We start from the raw sequence: 25459 nt of genomic DNA on the forward strand, positions 1-25459 counted from the left end.
CTGTAGGCACAAGTTCACTGTGTTCACAGCCGGGATGCAGAAGCCAAGTTCCCAAGCTTAGAGCTCTGCCTGGTCCAGCCACACCTTCTCTGCCTTCAAATCCATCACCACCCCAGGCCCTGGCTGAGCAGCCCGATGCTGGGAGCATCTCCAGTCTCCTGCAGGAGCTCCCCTGCCAGACAAAGCCCACTGTAAATTGGGTAAAACCTCTTGGCTTGTAAACTTCACATCTGAGCAAGGGCTTTGGTGCTCACACAGCAACCGTCAGGGTTCTTGCCTTAGGAGACTGTATGTAACGAGATTCTTTTAAATGAGATTTATGAGATTGTGAAGTGTCAAAATTCCCATCCCCAGAACCTGAGGCTGGAACTGTTAAATAAAATTAATTAACGACGAGCGCCTGCGGCTGCCTCTGCCCTGCCCTCACTCGCCAGTGGCGACAAGAAAACAAATCCCCTGAAGGTTTCCAGGGGTAGGCGGGAGACCGGGGGCGGCGGGGTTGCGGTCCCTGCTCTGGGGGCAGATACCGGGGACAGGCCGGGCAGAGCCCAGCACCTGGCGAACGGCCCCCGTGCAGAGGGGACGCACCGGCGCCGGCACCGACATGCACGCGCCAGGCGGGCGGCCCGCTCCACGCCAGCCCCAGCAGCGGACAGGAGGGGTTGGCAGACCCGCTCTACCGCAGCAGAGCCCGCTTCGCACAGCTGCCGGCCTGGCCCGCTCCTCCACCGCGCCCCGTGCCGGGGGGCAGGCCGCGCCGTGGAAGCCGGATGCCCCCAGCCCGAGAGAACCGGAACGGCTGGCGCAAAGCAGGCGGGGTAGCCCCGCGAAGGGGCGCCAGGCTGTGTCGCGGCTGCCACTGCCGCCCGCCCGGCGACCCCCGACAGTTGCCGACGAGACGGGCCCAGGAGCTGCGCCTCTGGCTGCACACCCCCCACGTCCCTTCCCTTGCCCAGCGCCGCCGGCCCGCGCCCCGCTCCGGCCCGGCCCAGCCCCAGGCCAGGGCCCGGGCCCGGGCCCGGGCCCGACACACCGGGGATGCCCCGGCACCCCGCCGGCGGCAGCAGGGGGCGCCACGCCGGCCGCCGCCATTTCCCTCCGCTCACCTGCGGCCTCCGAGCGCACCCTGCGCTGCCAGCGCGGCGACTGGCCAATCGCGAAATGCTGACGGCCGGCGCCAGCCAATCGGCGGAGAGGAGGGCGGGCCGGGAGGGCCCGAGGCGGGTGTAGGATAGCGGCCTCTGGCGGCGGCGAGGAGTTGGTGCTGCGCGGCCGGGCGTGCCGTGCGCACGTGGGGCTCGGGCCCAGCGCCGGGCACCGGCAGTGCCGCCGGGTCCCCGTTACCACGGCAACCGCGCTGTGCCTCGCCCTGCCGGGCCCCGGGCGGGAGGCATGGCTAAGCCGGGCGGCCGTCCCGGTGTGCCGGAGATGCCGGACAGTGCGTCCCGGGCAACGCCCGCCGCCGCTCCCGTCCCGCGAGGTCTGTGGCGACAGAACGCCGTGAGCTCCGTGCCCCGCTGGTGCGACGGTGCCGCGGAAACAAGGTGCTCTGGCCCGCCGTCCTGTCCCAGCGTGCGGGAGCCGCAGAGGGAGCGCTCGGCATCGAGTCGAGGAGAGAGGCGGATGGGCCGGTGACCGCAGCCCACGCCATGCCAGGCCGCCAAGAACCGGTTACCAGCCCCGCGACCCAGCTCGGGCTGCATCCCGCGCCCGCCGCACTCGGGGGCCGCGCCCCGCCGCTCCTGGCCCCAGGTGTGCATGAACTTTGTCCCTGCCGCGCCCTCGCCGCTGCCGGCAGCTACGCGGGGCTGCGTCGTGCCGCCCGCCCCGGGGCGCGGGGCAGGGTCCCAGGTCCCGTGCGGGCCTGACCCGACCCGGCCCGGCCTGGCCCGGCCCGAGAGCAGCTGCTCCCCCGGCGCTGTCCGGCGCGCGGTGCTGAAGGCGGCGGCGCGGGGCGGGGCGGCCCGCAGGTGGCGGTGCCTCGCGGCCCCCCCGTGCCCGGCCGGCTCCCCGCCCCCCGCGCGCCCTGCCGTTGCCACCGTTCCCATCCCCTCTGCCGTTCCTATTCCCCTCACGTCCGCCGCACTCGCTCCGCTGCTCCGCGATGGCTAGCACCTTCGCCCGAGCCCTCTCTTCCCGCCGCTCCGCCGGCCTCCTGGCCATGGTGGGTGCCGGCTCCCTCGCCGCCGGCTTCCTGCTCGCCCGGGACACGGTCAGCGCGGGCGATCGGCAGCGGCGACGCTACCCGCCCAGGTACAGGACGCGGGCGATGGGGGCGCAGATGCGGGGGGCGGCGGGCGGGGGCCGGTCCCTGCGGCCACTCCAGCGGGGTGAGCGTGGGGCTGCCCCCGAGCTCCGGCCGGTCAGGGTGTTCCGGGGTTCCGGGACGGACGGGGTCTGCGGGACGGACACTGCTCGTCCTCGGGCGGGGATGTCCAGGACGGTAATGAACCGAGCCGGCGCCGACACTTGGGCTACGGGCGGCGGCGGGGGCTCCGCCGTATTGGACGGAGTCTCTCCACCTCGAGTCACCACCGGCGCCACGGGCGCCGCCGTCCCCGTGGCCAAGGCACTGGCGACGCCGAGGTGGGGCCTCCGCGCCCCGCCCGGCTTCCCCGGGGCCCCCGCGGCCCCTATTGCCGTGCCCGGGCTTCGCTGGGCCTTCCCTGCCGTCCGAGATGCCCCGGGGCCTTGTCGCCGGACCCACACTGATCAGGGACCGGTCGAGACGTCTACCCGGCTGCCAGCGTCCCTCCGGCGGTGAGCCGGACGGGGAGCCCCGGGGCTGCCGCACCGCACCGGGTGGGCGCAGAACACCGTGACAAGCCGCTGCGCTGTCAGGCCGGAGCAGGAAGGGGACGGGCGTTTGTGAGTGGAGCTGGGGTCTGAGGGGACTTTCGAGGTTTCGGGGAGGACGGGCCGAGGCTGCAGGGTGTTGGCAGCACCCCCGAGACAGGCGCTGCAGTGGGGACACTTCCCGGGCTCGGCCCGGCCGTCGCGGTAGCCAGGGGACACTTGCCAATGTCTTGGTGGGAACAGGACGGCGCAAAAGCTTCATTTTATTCTCCTGGCAAAACACTCAGCGCTTGGTCTGCGAGAGCCCTTGTCGGAACGGGAATAGAGGCTCCGGGGCAGCCCTGGGCTGGCGGCTGCTCCTGGCCCAGCCACTGCTCCTGGCCCGGCCCCATCTGGCTGTACCGGGCTCGCCGGGTGCCTGCTCTCGGGACAGGGTCTACGATGTGGGATAGCAGAAGTTTACTGGCAGCGCCTTGCTCTGCCAGCCCAAGGAGAGGTGGGGGGGGTCTGGGGTGCTGAGCAGGCAGGACCCGGCCTACGGCCAGGTTTGGGGGATGAATATGACCCCTGGGGTGTGCCATGGGGACCCTGGGCAGTGGGCATGGAGCCGAACGGGGCCAGGCAGGTGCATGCACAGCCATGGCCTGGCTTAGGGATACTTCTGGGGTAATGCTGGTTCTGCAAGAGCCGCTGGCCTCGTTTACACAACTTGCACCTGATCCCTTAAGCCAGATAAATGCCATGGCAGAGCCGTGCTAATGTTCAAGCTCCAACCCAGGAGGTTTCATGTCACTCCCCTTTGAACCACTCTTTGCCAGGGATCTGGATGGGTCCCAGCAGGGCCAGGTACCCCACGCTGCCTGGCCCCATGGAGTGTGGAGGGCCAAGGCACAAGATGGGGGACTGGAGGCAGGAGCTGCCTGTGTCCCATAAGAACTGAGCAGGACAGGGACAGGGCCAAGAGAGGGATGTGATTGCCACCAGCTGGTCCTTCCACCTTGCCTGGCACCATCTGCTTGATCTGGCACAGCTCATGGACAGGTCAGGGAAGCAAGGAGCCGTTTTTCCTCCCCATCCTGGTGCTGGCAGAGACTGCGCACAGCAAAAGAATGGAGTAGGGAAAGGAGGCAGCACGTTCCTGCTCCAAGCACATGCGGCTGCTGTGGTTCCTGCACCAAACAGCGTGGGTGAAAGCGGTGCGGGGCTGCATTGCAGGCTGAGAGCAGAGAGCTGACTGCCAGAGCTGCTGCGAGCAGCTCAGACCTGCTGAAATGAGGGGACAGTGATGGAGCAAGTTCAAAGAGTGATGGAGGCTGGATCTTACTGTTTGTTCACCTCCCAAGAGGGCTCTAATTTCAAGCTTTCTGAATAACTGCAGAGCCACAGATCGGATCTTCACTGTGAGGGGAAAAACACTGAGCTGTGAGAGCTGCTGACTGGCCTGAGAAGGGCAGGCAGTCTGCCACCTCCTGCTACTGCACTGCTAGGAGAGCTGGCCTGTCCCCGCTAAACCAGGACACGCAAGTGTCTCCTTGCACACACAGAATACGGAGTGTTTCCTCCTGGCAAGGGGCAGGGACCCAGCTGGCTGTGCTGTAAAGGCCAGCTGGGGGAGGCTGGGGAACAGCAGCGGGGCAGAAGGCTGGTGCGGGAAATGGGGCTGGGGGAGCAGCCACATACCATCTATGGGAAGGACGGGGCTGTGGGAGGTCTGGAAGAGGAACCAAAACCGAGGCAGGGAATGCGGCTGAGAAGCTCTAACATGAGCTTCCAGGGCCGGGGGTCCGTTCGGCTAGGAGTGGTTTTGTGGCAGTGCTGGCACGCTTGCAAAGAGCCCAGACAAAGCCCCGGGAGTGAGTGGCATCGTCCCGCTCTGCGCGGGGGGAGTCTTTAAATGACGGAGCCATTGGCAGCGCTTCACGCTGCCGCACAGCAAACAGCGACGCTGGGGGAGCACGGGCACCATCCCCTCCCAGAAGGACGTAGGCTTGAATGTCCCCGATTCCAGGCGGGTCCCACACGTTCGAAGGGTCACGCTGGGGCTCCCCGCCAAAGCGTCTCCCCGCGAAGCTCAAGCCCCCTCCTCCCTTGCGTCAGCAAGCCGCATGCTCCCCTGCAGCGGTGCCAGCCCCCGACTCCCTGCCACCGCTGCCACGCAGGGTCCCACACACACAGCCGCACAGACGGTGCCGACAGGAAGGGCACCGGAGGCTGCGGGGTTTAGCGGTGTAGAGCCAGGGAGAGGCGCAGGAGGCTGCCACTCCCGGAGAGGTGCCCAGACAGCAGACGGGCTAATAATACCCGCTGAGCACCTGACAGGTGTCGTTCCGGGTAAGGTGGACACAAGGGCAGAGCGGGCAGGTGCTGCAGGCGGCTGCACCCCCGGGGTCAGGCAGGGCACGGGATAGCATGGGTGCGAGCAAAGCACCTGAGCCACGCTCCAGGCAGATGTCCAATTTTCACTGAAGACAATTCCAGCCTTTGCTGCCGGTGGGGAGCCCACCTGATCACTCAGTTGCATGACCTCAGGAAAAAAAAATGGTGTTGAAAGGGTCAGAGTTTTAAATCCAGCTTCGAGGAACAAACCCAAGGGGCCAAGGCAGCCTGAGTCAGGCCAAGTGCAGCGTCACCTTTACGTTTGTGGCATACACCTGGGCACCCAGGGAAGTGTGGCAGGAATGTGGTGCCTACTGTGCAAGCCTTCCCATGCCAGCCTCAGGATGCAGCTCAGGGTGCAGGGACAGGCAGTCTGCCCTGCAGCTCTGTGGGCACTGCCTGTGAGCACAGCACTGGGTGTTCAGCACCTCCATCCCTCCACTGCCCTCCTGATCCTGGAACCATCCAGCTTAGCTTGGGTGTGCTAGGAAGGCTGAGGAGAGATTCCCCAGATCTACTGGCTGTGATCCAGGGGTGTCCTGGGGAGGGTGCCTTCAGACCAGGAGCTAAATCAGCACTGCAACAGGCACAGACCCTGTGAGCAGGGCTGGAGTCCCAGGGTTCTGAACTCTTTAAAACTCCAGTGAAGGTAGGGATGGCCCATAGCAGACAGCATGCTTCTGCTTCCTGGAATAAAGCTAGCTTCCCTCAGCCATCTTTGCTGGCTCTCTGGACAACTCTTCTGCCACCAGGGTGGAAAGCACAGCAGGTTGTGATCCTGACATACCAGGAACCACCAGCCATGCTGGGGGCATAGGAGGAACTTGTCCAAGTGTCCCATTCTGCTCTGTGAATGCTTTTCACATAAGGTCTGTCTCCCGGGGTCACCAGCCAGTGTGGGAGGCTGGGGCAGGCTGTGTCCCTATACAACAAGTCAGCATCTCAGCACAGCACAGATATGTGCGTGGGCTGGGGCAGCAGCCTCAGTGCCTGCTGCCTGAGGCCAGTTCTTGCCTGGAGCACATGCCTCCAGGTCCATACTGGATTTGTCAGTGCTTCCTGAAGCAGAGCAGACAATGTGAGCCCTACCTCCCTTCCACAGCACAGGAAACCACCAGCAGTGGCCAAACTGTAGGCGAAGGGCCAATGCAGATTCCTTGGCCTGCAGACACAGGGCGGAGGTGGCAGCAGCTCTGCATTGCAGCACAGGCCTGGCACCCTGTGTGGGACACAGCCCAGAAGCAGAACCTGGGCACCAGCAGGGTACCAGGACTCGCTCACTACTGCTTCCACTAACCTGGGCCTGCACTAGCCCCAGCACCCCTTCTCCTACATGGGGCTCCCCTCCAAAGCTGTGCCATTGCCAAGGCAGTGCAGACAAGTTGTTCCCAAGCTTGTGGGACTCCCTTGGCCACCAACCAGGTCTTTTGGGCTGACAAGGGTCGGTCCTGTCCCACTGAGGCAAGCAGAGGCACCACCTTCCAGCAGAAGGGATTTGGCCAAAGCAGTACAGCTGGGGTCTTGCCCTGCCAATCCCCCCATCGGCACAGAACGAGCACAAAGCCTAGCTAAAGTGGGAATGAGGTCAGTGCCTGGCCTCCCACTAAGCTGATTAGGGGAAAGCATCCCCCTAATACAATGAACTGCACCAGAGTGCTGCGGTTCCCACCAGCTGCAGATCAGGGTCAGCCGGTCTCCTGCCCTGCAGCATCAGGGGTGGGGCGACAGGGGTCAGGGTGCCCAGCAGGGCCCAGAGGCCAGACACTCCAGAGCCCCTGTGCCCTGCATTCCCCCTTGCTCCACAGGCAGACCCCAGTGCAGGGTAGGAGGGGTGGTGGGAGTAGGCACTCTCTGGGCTGTGTTGGGGGCAGCCCCTAGGAGGAGAAGAGGAGGGAGTTCCCCCCCTCCACAGCCCAGTTGCCCTGGTACTTCAGTGCACAGGCTTCTGCCAGCTGCCTGTGACCCAGTGCAGGGCTGGGGCTGACGTGGCCACAGTCACTTACTCAGAAAGCTCTCCCAATGCTGGGGCCCTGGTACATGCTTGATAAAGAGCCGCACCCTCTGCACCAGTCCAGATTTGCCTATGGACTCTTGTCCCTGTGGCAATGTCTGTCCCTTGGCTCAGGTTTCTCTCTGTCCTTGCCATGTGATCCCCATAGCTGCGTTCCCACTCCTGGCTGGCCTTGGCTGCTGTATACAAGCAGAGCAGTCTGACTTCCTTCCCCAAAGCCCCGCTCACCACACCTGCCCTGAGGGTCTCAGTGTGGTAAGGATGTGAGTGTCAGGGTTCCTGACCCCAAAGCACTCCTTTGGTCTCTCCTCCTGCAGCGCTGAGTATCCCGACCTGCGGAAGCACAACAATTGCATGGCCAGCAACCTGACGCCAGCCCTCTATGCCAAGCTCTGTGACAAAGCAACCCCAAATGGCTGGACCCTGGACCAGTGCATCCAGACAGGTGTTGACAACCCTGGCCACCCTTTCATCAAGACAGTGGGCATAGTGGCTGGTGATGAAGAGACCTATGAGGTGAGACCTATGAGGTGAGACCTACGAGCAGTTGGAGCACTGCTGTGCTCCAGGGTGCCTGCAGCAGCCAGTCTGGTACCTGCAGTATCTCCAGTAGGCTGGAATGTTTCTGCCCACCTCCTCCTGCCCAGCCTGGGCAGCTGGAGAGGCCCCTTGGCCAGCCTCAGCATAGAACCATGGGATCATTAAGATTGGAAAAGACCTTTAAGCTTATGGAGTCCAATTGTTAGCCCTGCATTGCCAGGTCACCACTGAAATGTTTCTCTCACCACCACAGCTCCACAGCTTTTAAACTAAGGATGGGGACTCCACCACTGCCATGGGCAGCCTAGGCCAGGCCTTGACAACTGTGAAGGGGAAATAATTGTTTTACATGTCCAACCTAAACCTCCCCTGGGGCAACTTGAGGCCATTCCCTCTTGTCCTGTCCCTTGTTGCTTGGGAGAAGAGACTGACCCCTACCTGGCTTCAGCCTCCTTTCAGGGACTTGCAGAGAGCCAGAAGGTCTCCCCTCAGCCTCTTTTTCTCCAGACTAAACAAGCCCAGGTCCCTCAGCCACTCCTCATGAGACTTGTGCTCTAGACCCTTTCACCAGCTTTGTTGCTCTTCTCTGGACCTGCTCCAGCACCTCAGTGTCCTTCTTGAAGTGAGGGGCTCAAAACCGAACCCAGTACATGACACAGAGCTCCTTCAGAGCAGCTGTTCTAGAGCCCTGCAGCTGCTCGAGAGCCCTGGAAGCCCTTCCTCCTCCTCCTTGCCCCCAAGTCCCTCTCGCCTGGGCAGAATTTGCTCCAGGGATTGCTGTTGCATTGCAGTGCTTCCAGCCACCCTCTGTAGCCCGACTGCCACATCTCTCATGCTGGCAGCAGGATTATGCCAAGCATGTCAGGGGCTTCAAGGGGCACTGGGTCTGCAGTAGTGCACATTGTCCTGCTTCCTTCCAGGTGTTTGCCGACCTGTTTGACCCTGTTATTCAGGAGCGGCACAACGGGTACAACCCCCGCACCATGAAGCACATCACAGACCTGGATGCCTCCAAGGTGTGGAGCTGGGCAGCAGTGCTGGGCACAGGGACCCTTTCCAGACCGCGGGTGACAGTGCTCTGGCAGCACCAGTGCCACCCCATAACTAGGTCCTGTCTGTTGCAGATAAAGTTTGGTCACTTTGATGAGCGCTATGTGCTCTCATCCCGTGTCCGGACCGGGCGCAGCATCCGCGGGCTGAGCCTGCCACCTGCCTGCACCCGCGCTGAGCGGCGGGAGGTGGAAAAGGTGACGGTGGACGCATTGAATGGCCTCACAGGGGACCTGGCGGGACGCTACTACCGCCTTAGCGAGATGACAGAGAAGGAGCAGCAGCAGCTCATTGACGTGAGTCAGCACAGCTCCTGGCCAGCCAATCTGGGTGCCCACAGAGCAGGGGCCCTTCCCTAGCACTGCCCCTCCAGGAGGCAGTATCCTCTCTTCCCAGTCCTGCTGCCCTCTGGGACCTGGACCTGCTTCCCCATCGAGACTGCCCCAGGATGCAGAGGGTGCTCAGCCCTCCCAGGCCAGACCTTACTGAACACAGCCCCATCCATTCATGGCCCCTCCAGCTCTCATCCCACATCCCAGCCTGTGCCCAGGGGAAGGTGGGCTTGTGGCATGCAGCTGGTGTCCCACCAGCTCCTGGTGCAGGTAGGCTGTGCCCCAGCAGCCTTCTGCCTCCCTGAGCAGGAGAGCAGGATCCATGCCCACAAGTGGGTACAGCACATGAGCTTGCCCTGCCTGGGACAACCACGGTACATCATCTGCATGGCAGGCTGGGATCATGGGACAAGGTGCCCTGGCACCAGCCATGCAGCCCTGGCAAGCCCACAGATTCTGCCTCTCTCCAGGACCACTTCCTCTTTGACAAGCCGGTGTCCCCACTTCTGACGGCAGCAGGAATGGCCCGGGACTGGCCCGACGCCCGAGGAATCTGGTGAGGATCTGCCCCAACATGGGGCAGTCAGCAGGGCAGAGGCCACTGCTGCTCCATCTGTCTGCCCCAGCCCTGCCACCTGCATGCCCCATGCTCACCACACCACAGACCCCAGCACCCCCTGGGCTCTGCTCACCCTAGGCTGCAAGGCCTGACCTGGGTGCACCTTATGTGCTGCAGGCAGCAGCCAGCAGCCCCATGCACAACCCACAGCATTCTTCAAAGCCATGGAGCTTCAGAGCCATCCCCTGCTGTGGATCCTGCCAGCTCTCATCACCCTGCAGCACTTTGCACTGCAGGCCACCAAAACCCTGTCCGTTGCCTTCTGCTCCCCAGGCACTCCTCTGGCGTACTCCACCTGCCCCCAGACTTATCCACTATTGCACCTCACTGCTCCCTCCCAGCATCCCTGCACACCACACAACACCCCACCAGCATCCCATGTAGCTGGAGCATGCCAGCTGGAGCATAACAGCCGGCACATGTGCTCCACCATGCTGACACAGCACAACCAGCCCCAGTCACCCTCTGAACCCAGCACCCCAATGCACACCCCATGCCTCATAGTCCACTCCTGTCTGCAGTCCAGGCAGGGTTGCCACCACACTGGCACCATGCTGCTCCTTCCTAGCAGTGCTTGCCTGCACCCATGGCACTGATGCCAGCACCCACTGCCTTCAGCAATGCATGTGGAGAACCCTGGCCTGTCTCCAGAACATCTCCTGCCTGCCTTGCTGCTCGGCTATGCTCTGGCATCGTGCTCCCAGCCATGGGTGCAGCAGGACTGCAGGGCAGCACTGGCATTATGGTAACAGGGACAGAAGGGACATGGCTAGCACTGGCATGGGTGTCTAGGTGGTCACAAGGTCTCTGCCGTCTACCAGCATAGACAAACACTGCCTTGTCCCTAGGCACAACAACGAGAAGACCTTCCTGATCTGGATCAATGAGGAAGACCACACACGGGTCATCTCCATGGAGAAGGGTGGCAACATGAAGCGTGTCTTTGAGCGGTTCTGTCGGGGCCTGAAGGAGGTGAGCGCCCAGCCCTGATGTGACAATCCTGTGGACACACAGACAGGGTCAAGCAGGGCCAGTGCGGGGCTGGCCCTCTGCTGTCAACCATGTCTGGGCAGTGCTGAGTGGTGATGAGCAGGGCTGCCATGCCCAGGGCTGGGCACCCCATGCTCAGGGGCTGAACAGCTGCTGATGCCTCTGCTGCAGGTGGAGCGTCTGATCCAGGAGCGAGGCTGGGAGTTCATGTGGAACGAGCGGCTGGGCTACATCCTGACCTGCCCCTCCAACCTGGGCACGGGGCTGCGAGCAGGCGTCCACATCAAGCTGCCACTGCTCAGCAAGGTATCACCATGGCTGGTTTGTGGGGAGCCAGACCAGGGCCATGGGAAATCCCAGCTGCAAGGGCACAGGGAGTCCAGCTCAGAGTCTAGGGCTGCACTTTGTCTAGGTTGCCCCTGAGAAGCCCATAGTCCAGCCCCCACCTGCATCCACACCTGGAGAGTCTGGTGTCAGCCTGGGTCTGCTCGGGACAGGACTCCCTGCAGGGATTGTGAGCCTACTGACAGGGCCCTGAGGGTGGCAGAAGGGCTCCAAGCCCCAGCTCCTTTGCTGATGATCCCACTGAGCACTGACACCTTCTCTGGACACCAGGACAGCCGCTTCCCTAAGATCCTGGAGAACCTCCGGCTACAGAAGCGTGGGACAGGTGGTGTGGACACTGCAGCTACTGGCGGTGTCTTCGACATCTCCAACCTGGACCGTCTGGGCAAATCAGAGGTAGGCATCAGGCAGAGCTGCTTTTGGGGAGGGAGGTTCTGGAGCACATGTACGTGACAGGCCCACAGCACCCAAACCACTCTGGGCTGTGTGCTGGCATCAGCACTGGGTGCCAGGTTTGCATTACCTACCTGGCCTTGCTGGAACGGCTCCCAAGGACAGCCCCAAGTCATGATGTGTGTGCTCGTGGTGCAGGTGGAGCTGGTGCAGCTGGTGATAGATGGTGTGAACTACCTGATTGACTGCGAGCGGCGGCTGGAGAAGGGGCAGGACATCCGCATCCCCTCCCCAGTGCCACAGTACCGGCACTGAGCTGGACCAAGGTAGCTCCAGCACTGCAGGACTCAGCTGTCCCATAGCTTACGTGATCTCCGTGCCCAGCATGTCGCTGCATCCCGTTACCCGCAATGCGCCAGGACAGGCCCCATAAATGTGCCCTGCTTTAGCCCTGGCTCTGTCTCCTCCTTACCCCAGCACCCTGTGCCCCTGCAGAGGCACCCACCCAGGTCAGGGTTTCCTGCCCCTGCCCTGAGCAGCAATCCCCAGAAGTGCCCTGAGCCACTGCTGCCCTAAAGAAGGAGCCAGGGGGGCTGTTGGGGCTGCCTTGGTCAGCGGGGCTGCATGGGCCTGCACGTGGGAGCTGGGGCTGGGAGGCATCTTGCTGCAGAGTGCCAGCAGTGGCTGGGACAACCAAGGCCAGGCAGGGAGCAGAGCTCGCTCTCTTTGTGCTCATCAGCAGTTTATTGCTCACAGAAAACAGTGGGGCAGGCAGGGGAGAGCGAAGGTAAAGCCAAACGTGGGGCCTCACTCCACTCCTGCATGAGGAGGCAGCACTATCGGAGCTGAGGTGCCAGCCCCAGGAGCATGTCATGGAGGGTTTCCTGTCCTGCTGCTGCCCAGAACCCTCACAGCACTCAGAAGTGCACACATATATGCACACATGCATATGCAGACAAGCACACACATGTACATGTGCATCTGTGTGCTCTTCGGGGCAGGCATCAGTTCAGGACCTGGCCTTAGGTGACAGGGTGGCAGCAAGGAGGTCTCATGTGGGCAGAGGTGAGATGGCACACGGCCAGCAGGACATGGCAATGGCTAGGCAGGCAGCGGGGCCAAACCCACACCACCCAAGCCCTCCCAGCATCATGGGGAGCCTGTGCTGAGCCTGGAGGTGCAGAGCTGAGACAAGGGGTGACCAAGCAGAGGAGCCATGGGCAGAAGGCAGGCTGGGTGCTAAGTGGGGACAGAAGCCACCCTGCTGCACCCACCCTGGCCATCCTAGGCAGCCTCTGCCTCACACTGGGCACTGTCCGGGTCCCAGTGCTGGGCACTGCCAAACCACCAGTACTGGAGAGGGTGACAGTGGTGACTTGAGTGCTGGAGAGGGTGACAGTGGTGACTTGAGTGCTGGAGAGGGTGTGCAGCTGAGTTGGGCCAAACACTACTTCTAAAGAGAAGGCAGCTGGCCATGGCTGGGCCCTATGACTGCTCCCAGCTCTATCAGGACATGTCCCACCTCCATGCCTCAGTATTATAGGAACTCACTACAAACGTGGGGGCTCGGACAGCAGCAATGGCCTGCAAGGTGAGTACCCAGACTCTATTTGAGGACCAGTACAGAGAGGATGATGTTGGAGAACTCAGAGCTGGGTCACAGAGACCAGGCTCAGGATGCTCTCCCTGGGCATAGGCAGCACTGTTTGCAGGACATGGTCCTGTCCCAACCCTCACCTGCTAGCATCCTGAATTGGGTGAAGATTTTGGGTCCCCAGACAATGGCCAGGCCAAACACTGTGCAGGAGGTCAGGCAGGGAGCCAGCACTTCTGCTTGCTGTTCTGTGCAGTGCAGGTTCAGCAAGCCCAGGAATGGGGCATTGTCAGACAGCCAAGGACTGGGCACAGCACTGCTGTCTGCACCAAAGCTGTGGGTCATGCCCCTCTCTCCTTTTGGTCCCCATCCAGGGGCTTGGCTTGTGCTTCCCATGGACGTGCATCCACCCAAGCTCTCAACAATCCACGTCCTGGGGCTCAGCCACCTGTGCTACCAGATGCCCCAGTGATACCAGTTTGGGCAATCCCAGGTCCCAGGCATTCACCTCATGTTGCTGCAGGAAGATGGAGATCACATCCTACATCTAGTGGGAAATCTATCCTGGAAGTCAGCCACTGCACACTGTCCCATCCCCTAGAATCTCACCTGCTCAGGTGTCCATCTATTCCACACCCCCCAGGACAGAGGGGGGCCCTGGGTTGAGGCGCAGAGCACCCACAGCTCCAGCTCGCCCAGGAGCAAGGACTGGGCTGGCTCCAGTACCGGGACCATCATGAGCTGCCAGCTGCCTCCACGGTTGCTGGGCAGTCCCATCACAGTCCCCCACAGATGGACCCCAAGGCTAGCAAAAGCCTCCACAAGCAGCATTCCCAAAGCCCACCAAGGACCACGCCCTGCCCCCGGTGCCAGCCACTGTCCATCCCATCCTGACCCATGAGCAGGTCACCCAGGACGACCCACTGCCCATTCATCCCACTTCGTTTCGCGCTGTCCCGCCAGAACATCCAGCACGGTTTCACCTCCTGCCCAGCCCCGCCTTGCTTGCCCCCGACAACAGTCGCTGTCGCCATTCTGCACGCCCGGGCTGTACTCCGGTCCGCAGCACAGCCCCGACGCTCTGACTCACCAGAGCAGCTGCGGCAACGTCCCTGCAGGCGAGAACTGCCGTCAGGGGGGGAACGGGGCAGTGGGCCGAAGCGGACGCTCAGCGCCCGTTGCTCACGATGCGCGACGCCCCAGCACTCGCACCGCAGCAAAGCGTCCCGCAGCCCCCGGCGCGCTGCTCCGGAGGGGCCCGCACAGCCCTAGCTCGCCGGCAGCTGCTAGCCGAGCCGCCGAGAGTGGGTCCCCACCGGGGCTACCCTGCGGCGGGAGCAGCAACCGCAACTGATCGTCGCCCATCGGCCACCACCTCTCCCTCTTGCGGGGCAGGGCGCGCCTGGCCGCACGGCACAGTCCTAGTAGCCCCTCCACCCAGCCGGCCGCCCCCGCGGGCCCTGTGAGCCTCATCCTGGGGCACGGGGCCGCAGGCAGCGATGGCAGACCGCAGACCCTTATACTTGTGAGTTACCACCCGAGATTCCCACTCACATCTCCACAGCTGGCGGGACACAACCCTGCCGTGACAGGGCCAACTCAGGGGACCGGCCTGGCCCCTGACGCCGAGCTGTACGGGCAGCGTGATCCCGCCTCCCCAGGGCTCTGCCCCGGGAACGACGCCGCTCCCACAGCTGGGGGATGGAGCACAGAACAGACCCTGCAGCAGTCCCGACGGCAGCCTGAACCTGCCAGCTGCAGGAGCCGCTCCCACGTTGGGTCTACCCCATCTCCGCAGTCCCGGCTGTCCGGGAGCGAGCGGCAGCGCCCCCTGCTGCCCCGATGCGAGTCAGGCCACACTAAGGGAAGCAGCGGCAGGCAAGCTCAGGGCGCGGGGCTCTACGGCTCACGAGACCCTTTTACTAGAGTCTTTGTGCACGGAGCTCGTCTCAGCGACAGCGGAGCCTCCGCCAAGCCTGCAACCCCCGGCGCTGGCTACAGTACCGGGATCTGAGCCAGGCCAAAGCCAGGCTAGGAGACCTGCTTGTGTCTACAGTAGGAAACGGGAGACCATCATCCGGCGTGTCTTGCCGGGCTGTTAGCTGGCTCCCAGATTTCTCGCACAGGATAAGCCTTCCGTTTCCCGCTGCCCCGACCAGCAGGTCTGCGCCTAGCAACGAGGCTCGGGCAGGCCCCGCCCTCGGCGGGACGAAGCCAGTCGCTGCGGTGGGGCACCAGATGGGGCGGCGGGAGAAAGCCCAGGGTGACGCCGTGGCTCGCAGACAAAGCCGAGCTATGAACCCGACCCGGTCCAGCCCAGCAGAGCCCGAAACCGACCCACTCTCACCCCGCTGCGGCCCCGGAAGGGAGGGGCGGGATCGCCGCAGCTGGCCCCGCCCAGCCTCCCCGGCAGCACATTGGCCGGGGCTGGCGTGACGTGCGGTGCGGTGCCCAACGGGGAGCTGCCACACGGCAGATCCGGCTGGAGGGGTGGAACATCCGGCTTGCTGCCCCCGGCGCCTCTTCAGCCGCCGCTGCTGCCGAGGAGGGATCCCCGCGCCGCCATGTCCGCGCCCCGGCCGCGGCCGACTGCGCTTCTGCTGCTGCTCCCACTCCTTGCCACCACCGCCCGTGCCTCCGATGTGGTGGAGCTCAGTGATGCCGATTTCGAGAGTGGCCTGGCCGAGCGTCCGGGGCTGGTGCTGGTGGAGTTCTTCGCGCCCTGGTGAGGGGTGGCCCGGCGCAGTCAGGAGCGGTGGGACCGGGCCCTGTGCGGCGGCGACGGCGGGCGGGCGGAGGGAGCGGGGAAGGGTGGGGACGGGCCGAGGCCTTCCGGACGGGCCTAATACCGCCGTCCTCACAGGTGTGGGCACTGCAAGCGGCTGGCGCCGGAGTACGAGTCGGCAGCGACCAGACTGAAGGGGATCGTGCCGCTCGTGAAGGTGAGGACCCGCCGCGCAGCCCCTCCTGGGCGGTGCTGGCCGGCGGCGGTTCGCGAGCCGATGGGGTCATATAAAGGCTTTGCTGTTGCAGCGTTCCGTGCGCGCTTTGGGCCTGCCTGAGGCGCCTCGGGGCTCCAGCGGGTTCCGTCTGTGTGAAGATTCAGACCCCAGGGAATGATTCGGAGGGGAAGCCTGCGCGGCTGCTGACACGCATTTGGCGTGCAGGCCATAAAATGGGTGTGGAAAGAGGGCTTGCCCCGGTGGGAGGAAGAAGCCTTCACTGAAATGTGTAGTGTGGGCCTAGCCTAAGTTATCCCTTAACTTAGAGAGCAATGGTTGTTGTGCACAAGCTTTGTTTTTCACTAGAAGAGCTGTATGGTTTTATCAAATCTGGGTCTTCCTCTCCCTTTGTGGGAAGTGACATGGGCTCAACACTCTGGTCTCCTTGCCAGCTGGGCTCAACCTGTATTCTTCAGGTGTTGTAGGAACTTCAGCACTAATGAGATGTTGAGAACCGTTAATTTGTGTTCATACTGTCATTCATTACAAGAGTCTACCCTTTCTAGTGAGGTTTTTTTGTGTGTGGTCTGGCCAAACTTGTAACTATTTAACATTTCCAGTGTTCTCTCAGTTAGGTTTCTGAGACTGTCCTTATACTCATGTTGCCTCTTTCCCCAGTCTTGATGCTCCACCTTGGAGGCTCTATCACTTTGGATGCTTTTTGGTGGAACCTTGTACTTTATGTGAAAGCAATCCATCCCTGGTTAAAGATTCAAGAAGTTTTCAGACCCTGTAGACCTTGCATGTGATAATGTGAGCAACAGCAAAGCTGCTTTCTCTTGTGGATTTGCATGCCTGGGTCACTGAATGTCAGCATTTCTGTCCCTTTAGGTTGATTGTACAGCAAACTCAAACACCTGTAACAAGTATGGAGTCAGTGGATATCCCACCTTAAAGATTTTCCGAGATGGAGAAGAGGCAGGAACCTATGATGGACCCAGGACAGCAGGTGAGAACCTGTCAGTGTCTGGCTAACCAAAATGGTGCTGGGAGGCAGACTCATGTGTAATGGACTCATGTCATGGATGCCTGAGAGGGATACAGAGAAGGTTCCCACCCACACACACTGCTTTTGCCTGTTACAGAGCTCTGAATGTTTATTATCCCTTAAACCTCTCTTCTAAAGGTGAAAGTTTCCATGTTATCTGTAGTTCCTAGTGGTGCCCTTAATGGGCAGTATCTGGAAAATGCCTCGAGCTGGTGATGTATTTTCAGATCACATCGTGTTTGTTGGATGGGAGAGGTGTATGGATCCTGCAGAAACAAATTTTGCTTTGAAAATGTCTTGTAGGATTTTCTGTTAATCCCTTTAACCATTTCAATTTTGTTTTAAGATGGGATTGTCAGCCATCTCAAGAAACAGGCAGGACCTGCTTCAGTGGCTCTCAGTTCTGTGGCTGAGTTTGAGAAGTTCATCAGTGATAAAGATGCTTCTGTAGTGGGTGAGTGGTTCAGTACAGCATGGGAACAGGCTTGGGGGGGTGTGCTGTGGAAGGGTAAGAAGCAGTTTCACATGCTGGAGCAAGAGAAGTTCCAGCTGGATGTGAAGATTTTCATGATGAGAATGATAAAGCTCTGGAATGTGTGCCCAGAGGTATTTCGAAAGAGATTTGGACAAAGCTCTGAGCAACCTGACCTGAACTGGAGGTGGTCCTGCTTTGAGCAGGAGCTGGGACTTGCTGACCTCTAGGGATTCCTTCCAACATTTTTTTTTTTCCCCCTCTCTGTTTCTCTGGCTATCAGACCTGGCACCACAGTGGGTCTTTTGTAAAGCTCTTTGGTCTTTTGGCTGTCTGCCAGCATTTGGGTTGATTAGAAAGTGCATTTGAGCGCCATCTCATGACACAAGTAGGCTGTCAGTGTTTTGACCATGGTTTACAAACGGCAGTGGCAGCTCAGGTACTGTCTTGCAGATGTCTCTGGATGAGTGCTGATCAGCATTCCCAAACTTGTTTAAGTGTTGTTGGGAGTTGTTATCCCTGCTGGTGTCACATGGTTACAGGCACCTCAAGGATCAATGCCTTAGTGCCTAGAAGCCCCCTGCTTCTTGGGTGTATGACTGAGCCAGGTGAACTCTTGAGTGACCTTCTGGTGGTAGGAGGACTCAAATAAAAATAGGAGAGAAGCTATCAAAGGTCTGAACATGGCCTGCAAGACCTGATCCAGCAGTCATCTTGGAGTGCTTTGTAGAGACACAATGAGGGCTGCATGGTGGCTGCTGGTGGGTTGATTTGGGGTCACCATCTCTCTCTCTGCTACAGGCTTCTTTAGAGATGCATCCAGTGATGCTTATTCAGAATTCATGAAAGCTGCCAACAACCTGAGAGACAACTACCGCTTTGCACACACCAGTGAGGACCAGTTGGTGCAGAAGTATGAGGAGGATGGAGAGTAAGTGACTTAGCACAGCGATCTCTTGCTATTGAGGCAGCTGTGACAAACTCTAGTGGTTAATTGGATTCACTTTCTGCATGTAGCTTAAGCTCTTGCTTCTTCCCCAGCTGTCATCTCTCTAGTTTCTCTGGAATCAAGATAGAAAGGTACAATGGGTTGGTGTCTGCCTCTGGGTGGGAAGTATCTCAGCAGAGGCATTTTATTTCCCCGTTGCTTCTTGTGGTGGGCTTTTGTATCTCATTGTGGGCTGTCTGAATAATGGCAACGGGTCTGGCAGGTAAAGCTAATGCAGGAGTGCCACCAAGAAACTGGGCAGTTGACTTGAAGCTATGAACAAGGAATGTGGGTCATCACTGCAGGGGTCTAGCTGCTGTCCTTGGACACCAATGGGTACTTCAGTTTAATTCCCAACACCTGCTTCCCCTCAGGGGTATAATCCTATTCCGTCCTTCACGCCTGACAAACAAGTTTGAGGACAGCTCCATCAAGTACTCAGAAGACAAGATCACCAGTGGAAAGATCAAGAAGTTCGTTCAGGAGAATATGTGAGTCATTCCTCACCAGGGCATGTGGTAGACTGACTCCAGCTGCATTTGGCTGTAGTACTAGGTTTCTCTAGCTGGTGTTGCTGCAGTGCTTTCTGCAGAGTGTCCAGCAGAGCCACCTTGGCCACACTGTCTCCTGTGGGGACCACCATCCTTCTGGAAAGTCCCAGCATGGCTGTGTGCATTTATTGTCCCTGTTGTAACAATCACATTTCTGTTTGAAAACAGAACTGTCCTAAGTAACATGCCAGCTTTGGCCTGATGCAGGTCGGATGTAGTCACTGGTGTTGTGGTAGGGATGGATCAGGTGGCACACAGATGGGCAGGGTGTTCCTTGGGTCCTGCTGATTCCTGGCATTGAGCATTCCTGGGTAGGAAGCAGGAGGGTGCTGCATTGAGCGTGTTCTGGGCTGTGAAGCTGAAGCTGCTGATACCTGTCTTGTTGGTAGCTTTGGCATCTGCCCACACATGACTGAAGACAACAAAGACTTGATCCAGGGGAAGGACTTATTGGTGGCATACTATGATGTGGACTACGAGAAGAATGCAAAAGGATCCAACTACTGGCGCAACAGGTACAGGTGGCAGGCTAAGTCAGCTCCCCACTCACTCCTGTGTCACTGCTGCTTGTAGCTCTGGTGACAGTTTCTAACCCTCTTCCAGTATGAGGCTTTTCTCTCCCAAAAGTCTTCCATGTGAGTTTATAATTGGAACTGTTGGGCTGGCTGCAGAGCCCAAAGCATGAACCCCAATTCCAAGCCTACCTGCTTGCTTTTAGACCCTGAGTCCTTAGACCTTAAGCAAAAATTTTCTTATTGATATTGGGTGGGTTTCCCACTGGGTGAGATCCTGATGGTCCTCCTGATGGTTATGGATGGGTGGAGAACGAAAACACGCCACACTTGCGCAGATCCCATTAACAGGCACAAACTTAATCCTGTGCTTCTTGGCAACATTGTTGTAGGACTGGGCTATGCAGAACACATCCCACCACTGAACTTCAACTTGGAGGGTGTTCTGTAGTGTGGAAGAAAACGTTCAAAGGAATCATGGTTTGTGGTGTTGGTTTTTTTCCTCTCAGAGTAATGATGATCGCAAAGAAGTTCTTAGATGCTGGCCGCAAACTGTCCTTTGCTGTTGCTAGTCGGAAGACCTTTAGCCATGAGCTTTCAGAGTTTGGTCTGGACAGCAGCGTGGGTGAGGCTCCAGTTGTTGCCATCAGAACTGCTAAAGGAGAGAAATACGTCATGCAGGAGGAATTCTCGTGAGTTCTTGAACTTGGCAGTTACCTCTCGCTTGAGGGACTTTAGTCTGGGGGTCTGTGACCATTTCATGCTTCCTTAGCTTGGAGGAAACAGGAAAGTCGGATGTTCTAGCTGGAATGAAATGGTTGCTGAGTCAGTCTCCTAGGAGTTTTTTCCTGCTCTCAGGAGAGCCTGCAGCCCCTCCTGTTAACTGAATTCTCTGTATAAGTGTCTGGTTAGAAGCTGAGATGCATTAAAGGGCAGAGGGAACAATTATACTTTCTTGAGGAAAAACTCCAGGCTCCTGGAAAGCCTAGACCCTAGAATGGGGTGTGCAGCCAGCCTCCTGTCAAAAGTCTGAAGGGCTTCTTTGCCCTTGTGGTGAGGGATTCTAGGCCAGCCCCAGGCTGATGCTTTGAGAGGTGCAGGTGGCATCTGTTCTGTGGGTGGAAGGAGCTTAAATCAGCCTTGAAATTTTTCCTCTCATCATCATGACTCTAAATTGTCCCTTTCAGCCGTGATGGAAAGGCTCTAGAGAGATTTCTGCAAGATTACTTTGATGGAAACCTGAAGAAGTACCTGAAATCAGAGCCTGTCCCTGAAAGCAATGATGGCCCTGTGAAGGTGAGTACTGCAGCAGCTCCTAACACGGGTGTAGGAGCACTGCAGCAGCTTCTAATCTCACACCAGCATCTTGTGCTGCTTGGTGGCATCTTGAGAAGAATCCACTCCCTTGTGTTAAGTTTTCTGAGCTGGAGAGAAGTGCAGTTTGCAGTTTGGATTCCCATTTGTTCTGTGTAGTCACTCGAGCCCAGCAATGATGTGCTCCAGCAGTGCAGGATCGCCCAGGTGCGCAGGGGTCACACAGACCTGCTCTGGCCTCTGCGTCTTCATGGCATGGCCCTGAGCTGGCCATGACTCTGCTGTTTCTTATTTCTTACCTTTCATCCCTTCCAGTAAATTCTACCCTTAGTGGAGGTGTTGAGTGGCCTTAGCCAGTCTGGGGTTAAAAATTAGTGATTTTGTTCTCCTTCTGTGAGTATACCAGATCCAAACCTCACTCGAAGGTGTCTCTGGAACCTATGACAGGTTTTTTTACCTGCAAGTGGAAGATGTCACAGCTCCATGAAGTATTTGGTCATTGTGCTGCTCAGTGTGGAGGTGGGAGGGCAATGTGGAGCATGGGACAGCCTCAGCTGCTGTCTGCAAATAACTAATCTGCGTTATCTAACGTTGCCAGGTGGTGGTTGCTGAGAACTTTGATGAAATTGTTAATGCAGAAGACAAAGATGTCCTTATAGAGTTTTATGCACCCTGGTGTGGCCACTGCAAGAATCTGGAGCCCAAATACAAAGAGCTGGGGGAGAAGGTAGGTCTCTGGGACTCTGGCAAACACAAACTAGTGTTTTGCAGCATTAAACAGTCCTGCAGGTTCTGTCTGTCCAGCCTTCATGATAACAGGGCATAACTGTGCCTTCTGAGGACTACGGGTTTTGGCACCTCCTGTGGGGGCAGAAGTTAAGTTGGCAGCACCTGGAGTGTGGCAGCCACACTGGTGGGTTTAACCTTTGCCCTTCACTGTGGCATATAAATATTCCCTGGGCTGGGCTCAACTGCCAGAGTTCCTCTTCGGGTTTTGTTGTTTTGTGTTTTTCCCTCTGCATGATTCTCATCTCTCATCTGGTGACAGGTGACACTGCCTGGCCCACTTCCACAGGTGGGACACATAAATTGTTCTCCTGGCTCTGAGCAGCCTTCTGCTCTTTGGTTGCCAGGTGCTCTCCTTCCTGAGCACTGCCTGTTCTCACAGCTGGCTTCCTGAGGTGGCAGTGAGCAGGTGCTCAGGGGTCAGCATTGTGTAGAAGTGACACCAGACCTGAGAGCGTGTGTTGTGCAGACAGCTGGCTGCGGAGGACCTTTGTTCCCTGTGCCCCAGTGCAGCAGAAGTAAACTGCTCACTTTTGAACATCCCATGTGTACTGTCCTCTGACATCACTGTCTTGGATATGTTGGTTGGTTGGTGAATTCCTGGTGGTAACTGCCATGGGTTGGTTACCCATAAGTTCTTTCTACCCACAGCTCAGTAAAGACCCCAATATTGTCATTGCCAAAATGGATGCCACAGCCAATGATGTGCCTTCTCCATATGAAGTCAGAGGGTAGGTCCTGCTGCTGTTACACCACTGTGGCCTCGCTGGAGATCAGACTGTCTCTGACCAGCAGCCACATGTCTCATGGAGAGGGTGGGGGTGGGTGCTGGGAATGGGATTGCTGGGTGTTTGCTTAGCATGAAGAAATTGAGTGTGAAAACAACACTCATCTGCCTTGCTTCTCTGGAATTCTGCTGTCCTGGCCACATCTGGGAGCCTGTCTTGCTGCTTTTGGATCTGCTGTGATCCTGTTCTTGGCAGTGTGAAAATGGTGCTGGATTTGCTTCTCTGAGAACAGTTGATCTCAGCTAATGCTGTGATCACAGCTGGGCTTTTGGAGGCCATACCTGCTGGCTGAAGACCTGCTGCAGCTCTTGCTGTGTTAAACTGAGGGGATATGGAGTGTGAAACTCCTCAGTGAGGGCCATGCTGCTGGTATGAAAGAAAACCACCTGAGGAGCTCAGAAGTCTCCCTTCTCTCCACAGCTTCCCCACCATCTATTTTGCTCCAGCTGGCAAGAAGCAGAGTCCAAAGAAGTATGAGGTGAGTGTTTTGCTGCTTTGCAAGGAAATGAAGCAGCATCCAGGTGTCCACCTGAGCTGTAGCACAGCTCAGTTTGCTGTGAACCTGGCAACTGTGGGACTGTTCTGCCCAGTGTTGCAGACCCAGGGCAGACAGAGCTCCACTTGTAGCTGCTCTGGTCTCCTTCCTGTCTCCCCACTCCCCCTGCATCGAGAGGTAGCCCGCAGGGGTATAGGCACCACTTCACTGTTTGTGCATTCTGCAGGGTGGCAGAGAAGTGAGTGACTTCATCAGCTACTTGAAGCGGGAGGCCACCAACACTCCTGTGCTGCAGGAGGAGGATAAAACAAAGAAATCCAAGAAGAAGGTGAAGGAGGATTTGTAAAGCACCCACTTGCCATCTTGTCAGTATGAGCTCTGTGTGAATTGGGGAAGCACTGGGCAGACTGGGGGCAGGCAGCTCTGGGTTGTGGAGAGCCAGTGGCCATGTGGGCCCAGGGGACCCAGCTGCTATGTCTAGTTCTGTTTAATTTCCTGCCATCTCTTAGCTGCACTGTTGTGGGGCTCCCCAGACTGTTTTGTTTTGTGGTTTGGGAGGGGGTGGGGGTAGGGTTATTTTCTAATTTTTTTTGTACATTTGGAGAAGTGAAACAATAAAATGACCCCCTTAAGACCAAGGTTCCTTGTCCTGAGAGATCTGTTGGACCTTACACTAGGATCCTGCTCTTCACAGGCAGTGGGTCCCAGCTGCAAGTTGTTCCCTTGGATGAGCCTCATGTTCCTAAACATGAAGCTCAGCCTTGAGCTGGGCTGAGCCTCTTCAGTTCAGGAGTCCTTCCAGAGCAGCAGCTGTTCTGGTGGGTTGTGCTTCAGGTGCTGCATTCACCCAGGTGTGAGGCCTGGGGACTCTTGTGACAAATGCATGTGCTGCTTCTGATTCAGGGGTGGGTGGGACCTGATGTGGCTGCTGGAGCTTCAACCAGTGCAGCAGATGGAGCACCCTGGTATGGGGTTCCCTCCATGGCACGCAAGCAGCAGCAATAAATCTATTCCTGCCAAAGCCAGATGGGTGGGGGTGTGCTGCTTACCACATGCTGGGACAGTGCTGGAGGAGTCCCCAGAGCCAGCAGGCTTGTCTGGGGGTTGACTGGCTGGTACACCTCAGTTAACTGTGAGGTCATTGCCTTGCTGGGTGGGAAGCACACTGGTTACTGTAAGGTTTCCCTTCAGGAGGGGGAGGAACAGGATCCTGTGCCACAGTGAGGTGGTGTGGGCTGTGAACAACTGTTTGGTGCAGTGCTGACTCTTCTTGGCTCAGGATCTGCTGACTGGAAGGGTCAGAAGCAGGATGGTGCAGGAGCAGAGATGAGCTGTAGTCCTGGCTCTGCCATTTCCTGGCTGCCTGTGAGTGCGATTGAGGATCAGCAGGCTCAGAGGCTGTGCTCCAGCAGTTGCCATGGCAAGAGCCAGCACTAGTTTTCTCTGTGGATTCCTCCCCCACCACTCTTTGGGCTGTGTTCTTGCAGCTGTTTATTGCTGCCAGAATCCTCCAGCTACAGCAGATCATACAAGGCTTGGCACATGGTTCTCTGTTTTCAGCAGCTATGCAGTACAGGAATTTCTTCCCCAGGTGCATTGGTATCTTAAAGCACAACTACCTCCCTACTCTGCTGCTGGCTGCAAGGATGCTGGGCCCCAGAGCAGGCATCATGATTCCTTGGCAGGGGCTTTGTGTGTGACATTGAGGGGTCTTTGTACCTCAGGCTGGCATGACATGGTAGATGGCTGCAGACTTCAGACTAGTGCAAGGAACAACAGAATGCAACAGGTTCTGCTGCTGACTACCTTCTGTGAACTCAAATGGGAGCATTGCTTCCTTGATGGCCAGGATAGGGCCTGATGTCAGGCAGAGAAGCCAGGGGAAGCTTTTCTGTTCCTTGTTCTGCTCCCTAGTCTGTGACCATACCTGGTGGCAGCTGAGCGTGAAACCTGAGTTCAGGTCTCTGGCCAGCCCTCTCTTGGTACCAGACCAGCAGGGGTGAAGGGAGTACAGGTTTTGTAATGCCTCTGGCAAGAGGGTGTTGTAGTGCTGTTGGCTGCCCAGGTACCCCTTAGTGTGTGCTACAATTAGACTGCAGCTAATGAGGCTTCATATGAGGAGAAACAGACAGCTGAGGAGAGATTCGTAGTTAACTCAGGAAACGTGACTGACACAGGCCTCACTCTGATGGAAAACTGATGAGAGGGCATCCACCACATGAAGGTTTGAGTAATGTACCCGCAGGGTTGGCTCAGCCTCAGCAAAGGGTCTCTAGGGGCCCAGCATTGCCTTTCCTTTGCAGCCCAGAACTTCTGCCTGCAGGTCTCTTGCCTTTCACTTCCCATCCCAGTTTTCTCTTGGCTCCCAGATGAGTGAATTTCTGGCTCATGTCACAGCTATGAGCATCCAGGCTGTGCTGCTCCAACCTGGTACACTCTGGCCTGCTCCACCGAGCAGAGGGAATGGTATTTCCTGCCACCACCAGGAAAAGCTTGTCCTTCCTGGGCCTGCAGGA

General features: G+C 58.5%; 2 protein-coding genes across 2 annotated transcripts; both read left to right on the top strand.

Annotated features, from left to right (window-relative positions):
• Positions 1-2104: 2104 nt before the first annotated feature.
• On the top strand, positions 2105-11767 carry CKMT1A (creatine kinase, mitochondrial 1A). The gene is made up of 9 exons (XM_054387896.1): positions 2105-2253; positions 7501-7699; positions 8644-8739; positions 8848-9069; positions 9576-9661; positions 10573-10696; positions 10886-11020; positions 11330-11455; positions 11651-11767. Exons 1-9 carry the CDS (start codon positions 2105-2107, stop codon positions 11765-11767), a joined length of 1254 nt encoding a protein of 417 aa, XP_054243871.1.
• A 3843-nt stretch (positions 11768-15610) lies between these two features.
• On the top strand, positions 15611-23554 carry PDIA3 (protein disulfide isomerase family A member 3). Its single transcript, XM_054387968.1, has 13 exons — positions 15611-15771; positions 15910-15988; positions 16880-16997; positions 17383-17490; positions 18310-18439; positions 18871-18987; positions 19437-19562; positions 20069-20251; positions 20747-20855; positions 21472-21600; positions 22311-22390; positions 22868-22925; positions 23170-23554. Exons 1-13 carry the CDS (start codon positions 15611-15613, stop codon positions 23287-23289), a joined length of 1518 nt encoding a protein of 505 aa, XP_054243943.1. The 3' UTR covers positions 23290-23554.
• The last annotated feature ends 1905 nt before the right edge of the window (positions 23555-25459 follow it).

This window comes from Indicator indicator, chromosome 16 (genome assembly GCF_027791375.1).
Source record: "Indicator indicator isolate 239-I01 chromosome 16, UM_Iind_1.1, whole genome shotgun sequence".
NCBI lineage: Eukaryota > Metazoa > Chordata > Aves > Piciformes > Indicatoridae > Indicator > Indicator indicator.

What these genes read in the sequence shown, in the direction of transcription:
- PDIA3 (XM_054387968.1), top strand. Translation starts at nt 15,611, where the DNA reads ATGTCCGCGCCCCGGCCGCGGCCGACTGCGCTTCTGCTGCTGCTCCCA. An exon ending in GTGGAGTTCTTCGCGCCCTG is followed by an intron (nt 15,772 to 15,909) that starts GTGAGGGGTGGC and finishes CCGTCCTCACAG; the next exon opens with GTGTGGGCACTGCAAGCGGC. An exon ending in GCAATGATGGCCCTGTGAAG is followed by an intron (nt 20,856 to 21,471) that starts GTGAGTACTGCA and finishes TAACGTTGCCAG; the next exon opens with GTGGTGGTTGCTGAGAACTT.
- CKMT1A (XM_054387896.1), top strand. Translation starts at nt 2,105, where the DNA reads ATGGCTAGCACCTTCGCCCGAGCCCTCTCTTCCCGCCGCTCCGCCGGC. An exon ending in GTGATGAAGAGACCTATGAG is followed by an intron (nt 7,700 to 8,643) that starts GTGAGACCTATG and finishes GCTTCCTTCCAG; the next exon opens with GTGTTTGCCGACCTGTTTGA. An exon ending in TCTGTCGGGGCCTGAAGGAG is followed by an intron (nt 10,697 to 10,885) that starts GTGAGCGCCCAG and finishes CCTCTGCTGCAG; the next exon opens with GTGGAGCGTCTGATCCAGGA.